The sequence below is a fragment of the Rhinopithecus bieti genome, unplaced genomic scaffold (assembly GCF_001698545.2).
Source record: "Rhinopithecus bieti isolate Rb0 unplaced genomic scaffold, ASM169854v2 scaffold_11401, whole genome shotgun sequence".
Classification (NCBI taxonomy): domain Eukaryota; kingdom Metazoa; phylum Chordata; class Mammalia; order Primates; family Cercopithecidae; genus Rhinopithecus; species Rhinopithecus bieti.
The window spans coordinates 2,440,459-2,445,315 of NW_016807151.1; the positions used below are offsets into that span (position 1 = coordinate 2,440,459).

The following is a 4,857-nucleotide window of genomic DNA, read 5'->3' on the forward strand; positions in this document are numbered from 1 at the left end:
AAAAAAAAAAAAAAAAAAAAAAAAGAATACAGTATACAGTATATACTATGTATAACATACAAAATATGTGTCAAATGTTTATGTGATTGGTAAAGCTTCTGGTCAAGAGTAATATATTAGTACTGAAATTTTGAAGGATCCAAAAGATATATGCAGATTTTTGACTGCATGGACTATTAGTACCCTTAACTCCCACATTGTTCAAGGGTCAACTCTATTGCTAATTGAAGGAAAATTACAATTACTTGTCATTTTCAACACTTATTTTTTATCTTCTTTAATTATTATTTAGTAGTCAACTGTCCAAACATTTGTCTATATACCTTTTTCAATTTGATGACTCCCTCTTGTGTATCCTCATCTGTGACGATGTCAAACAAATTTCCCCCATCTCCTGGAACAATATTGTATTCAATTTCTGCATTTTGTCCAAAATCAGGATCCACAGCTCTTATTCTTCCAATAGCTGAGCCAATAGGGGAAGACTCAGGAACTTTCAGGTGGAAGATGCCTGATAAGACATATAAAATTCAAATTGACAGTGGGGTTAGTAAGAGATATAGTAAGATTACAAGGCTTGAAAAATAGAGTCTACTGAAAGTAAATCACATTTAGAAAATTGTAGTGCAAAATGAAAAGGCAATTTGCTGTCATGTTTAGGATTATGATTAGGAGTAATAACTTCACTTTTCTCTTCAATATGTGCTGCTCTAGAATTTTAATTGGGCATTATAAATAGTAGAGAATGCTAAAGTAAAATTATTAGCAGGACTTGTTTTACACACTTATATGGCATAAAAGTGTACCACATGTCAAATGGGAGGGTGGGACTATTCATGAAATTAATTAGTACTAATACTACAGATTGCAAGACATAGATGAAAAGTTAGAGAAGATAGATAGAGAGATAGATAGATAGATAGATAGATAGATAGATAGAGAGATAGATAGATAGATAGAGAAAGTTGAGGTCATATTTCCTAAAATTAATGACTTCAATAAGTATACATCATTAAACTAAAAATAACCTGTAAAATGATAATCTGTATAGTTAACCAAAATTCTAGTAGATGATAGATTGAAATATAGTATATTATAGACTAAAATTCAGCTTATATTTAGTAAATTTTAACTTGTCAACCTTCTATATACTTTTACTGATATTTTCAATCATAAAGTTCTATCTCCTGAAGTTTTTTAATAGCATTAAGAAAGAAAAAAAAGTAAAATGCTTATTTTTACCACCAGGTGGAGCATTCATATTGTAATGAAATTTATACTGAATCAGCAAAACATAGATAAAACATGTCAGAATCATGGAAAATTGTAATACTCTGCAAAAAAAAAACATAGACATGATTTTAAGGTTTTGTAGAATTTTTAAAGGTCTGACACACAAGAAAGATGTAAAAAGCATGCTCTTTTACTGATACTTCATTAAAGCAAATATTAATGGGTTTAACAACAGTCTGTTCAAATTAAAGTAAGGTAAGGAAATGAGAGAAAATAAAATTAAAAAACAAAACTAAACATAAATATCTAAAGTTTCCATTTTGATATTGGAGTTCCACTTTCAGTTTCTCTTACTGGATTTAGAATGGCTCTTTCCCATGGGTAAATCAACTGTGGTGATTCATTCATTTTGGAATTTTAGTTACTTTTGTGGAAAATAAATTAAGAAGATACTAAAATGTCTGTTGCATAGAAGTTAATTAAAAAATCATATTACAATATTACAGTTATTTTCTCCAGGAAAGTGTGAGAAAAAATCACATCTTGTAGAGATTCTGCCAGATATTTTATTTTGATTTCTAATTATTTTGAGGTCCTATGGTTCTTTCACAATCAGTTTCAAAACTTGGTAATTTCATTAGTGTGGGCAACATTTAAATCTCCCATCTTCCCTCCTTCCCCAGAAAATGATATCTACCATGTGTCTTGCATATGCAGACCAGCCGTATTTAAGTCCAACATATTATCTCCATGGAACGTATATGTGATTTGGTCTCAAGACAGCTATATACTCAACTAAAATTTGTTTATTTTACATACAAGACAAAATGATACTTTACAGTGGTCCATAAGAATTATATTTAAATAATCAGCTTAGTTAATTCATAGTATATCTGCCTTCAAAGAGGATATGAGGGGTCTTTCTAAAAAATGCACTTAAAAGTTTAAATAGATAAAAAAGAAATTATAGACCTAACAACAACAACAACAAAAAACTCCCTCAAAGTCACAATGCTAAAGTGTTACATAGATATTATGAAGAAATCTCAGTTAAGAAAAGTCATATTAATTGATCAAAGTAGGAACTTCTCATAGGCTAGGATTATTGTTTTATTTATTTCTTAAGCACTTAACATAGTAACTGTCATTTAGGGATACTTAATGTTTGCTGAACTTAAAGCAGTGACTGAACTTGAGGCAATCAAATCATAGAAGAAAACAAATGAATGGGTTACATGGCATTCCTATTTTCTACCAGAAGGATAAAACCAGATATTCAAGAAGAATCTATCCGATTTCAAATAGACTTAATTACATGGCTTTTGGAACTACTTTCTTAGGGTGTAAGTATTTCTTAATAGATAAATTAAAACCTGATCCTAGTGAGGCACTCCTGAAATAATAGGAAATATGAGGGTCCCTGAACTTCTGTTTAATGAGGCAAGAAAGCACGTGACAAAGTTTTACAGTTGTACTAAACTTAAGGACAAATTCCCCAGAAAAGGACAAGGCACAGAATGTGTGAGTAATTTTCATTTTCTTTTCTTTTTTTTTTTCTTAAATGCCCGTTAAATGAAAATACGACTTATCAGAAACTGTGTTTGTACCTTTTGCGTCTTGTTGTGTGATTGTGATGAAGAATCTGAAGGAACATCAAAAGTTTTGAACTCACAGCATGATTGGTCATAGCCCAAACTCATGGCTCATAAAGGAGTGTTAGAAAAGTCTAAAATTTTTTTCTAATAAAAGAGAGAAATGGAGGTCTATGTTGAATAGTGTACTAGAAATCCTTCTTGATCAGGACTTTTAGTAGGAAACTTAGGGCTAAACATCATCCAGGAAATAGCTGAACAAGTGTTCAGAGAGACAGGGAGCCGTCGAATATAGTGGATTTCAAACTTCAAATGTGGCCAGCCCTGGGGTGGTAAGGGTGAAACAGCTAGAGTCATAAGGAGCGGAGTAGTATGGGAATGTTAAGAACTCATGGGCATCTCACTTAAAGGGCTGGGGACATTTCAGCTTATTCCATCCAATCCATTCAATGAGAGCCAATTCAAGTTGCATGTTAGGTTTATGAGTTAGCTTTACATTTACATTTGAATGGTTAAAAGTAAAAGTTAAGGGAATTACACATCGGTGAAAATGATAGAGCCTGGAGTCCTCTCTAAGTGATTATGGTTAGTGAAGGTGAAGAGTTTAGTCACAGTTGAGATCCTCCAATATGGGTGGGAGGTGGGGGGGAAAATTAAAGCACTGAAAGGTATTCCAAAGGGCACTGGATAATTCAAACTGCAGATGAAAGATCCCCTTTTCAAGACAATATGCTGAGATATGAACTTTATGTTTTATAAAAGAACACTTTATGAGGCTAGTAACAATAAATGTAAAGACAGCTATTCTTTGTAGTATTCTATCAATGTAAGTGAAATAGGGTGTTTTGTTTTAAGTTGTCAGCATAGAGAATGCCAACAAATGGCATTGAAAACTTGTGATAAACTGAAATAATAGCATTGTCCAATAATGATTGATTTACTAGCATTCCACTAGCATGCGTGCCCTCAAAATTAAGATAAAATAAAAGTAAAGCAATAATTCACCACTTACATTTTGTGTGCGTTAAGTTTTAGTGCATGTGAAATGCAAATATACAGAGCAATGGATTTTCTACTCTTTACATAGCAGACATACATTTTAGTAAGGTGGAAGTCACGTTTATTAAGACAAGTGTTTCTTAATAAAATATTACAGCTGGTAATAAAGTCTGCAGAATATGGAACAAGTCAGAGAAACTATGCATTTGTCATGTCGGATTGTGTAGGTTCTGTCGGTTTATTTCCAATGACTGGACATTTTATCATTTCTAGAATCTCAACAGCAATAAAACTGAGGTCATTCAGATTAATTCAAAACTGTGAAGTAATCTTCAGCTGTGCCAAAGTTGGATTGTTCATGATGTACTGTGTAATTACACCGCCATCGTCTTTTAGGCGTCCTACTTTTGATGCATATGAAACATCTTAATGGCACTACCTGTACCACAAGAATTGAGAAATAAAACAGGTGACAAGAGATTGTCCACAGTCGATAAAATATATATTTACCTATTCATCAAATATACATATTATGCTTCACCAAAATCTCCATTTTCCCATGGAGAAGGAGGAAATGGCATGCAGTGAATTAATTATAATGATCAAATTCTTAAATATAACATTCCCTGTTAGTTCCAAGAGTAGAAAAAAAAATCAGGTAGTTATAAGCTACGTAAGTATCCTCTCAGTAACTACATCATTTGAAAAGATACTGATTAGGACTTAAACTGTGGGTTGCGGGGTAGAGGACATGCATTGCTACTTAAAAAAAAAGGATGTAAAATACATTTACCTTCCTTTTTTGTTTATTGCAGGAAATTTCCAGATACTGATGAAAACACCAAAATAAATATATTTACTTGACAAAATATAAATGAAGATCTTTACTTAAAATAAAGATTATAGGACCTAAACAAATATATTAAGTGAATGAATGACTTTAAAATACCACAGCATTCAATAATAACAGTAGCAAGTTAAAAGAAGATAAAATAATCCATTACAAACTCATTTTGAAATACATTTTATTTTA

At 31.7% G+C, this 4,857-nt stretch overlaps 1 protein-coding gene across 1 annotated transcript in view; it reads right to left on the reverse strand.

The window, feature by feature from the left end:
- Nucleotides 1-4,857, reverse strand: part of LOC108534844 (cadherin-12-like) — a 461,181-nt gene that overhangs the window by 39,729 nt on the left and 416,595 nt on the right. Inside the window, exon 6 of the mRNA XM_017880401.1 lies at nucleotides 324-511. Within this exon, the coding sequence (XP_017735890.1) occupies nucleotides 324-511 (188 nt within the window). The remainder of the gene's footprint in view (nucleotides 1-323; nucleotides 512-4,857) is intronic.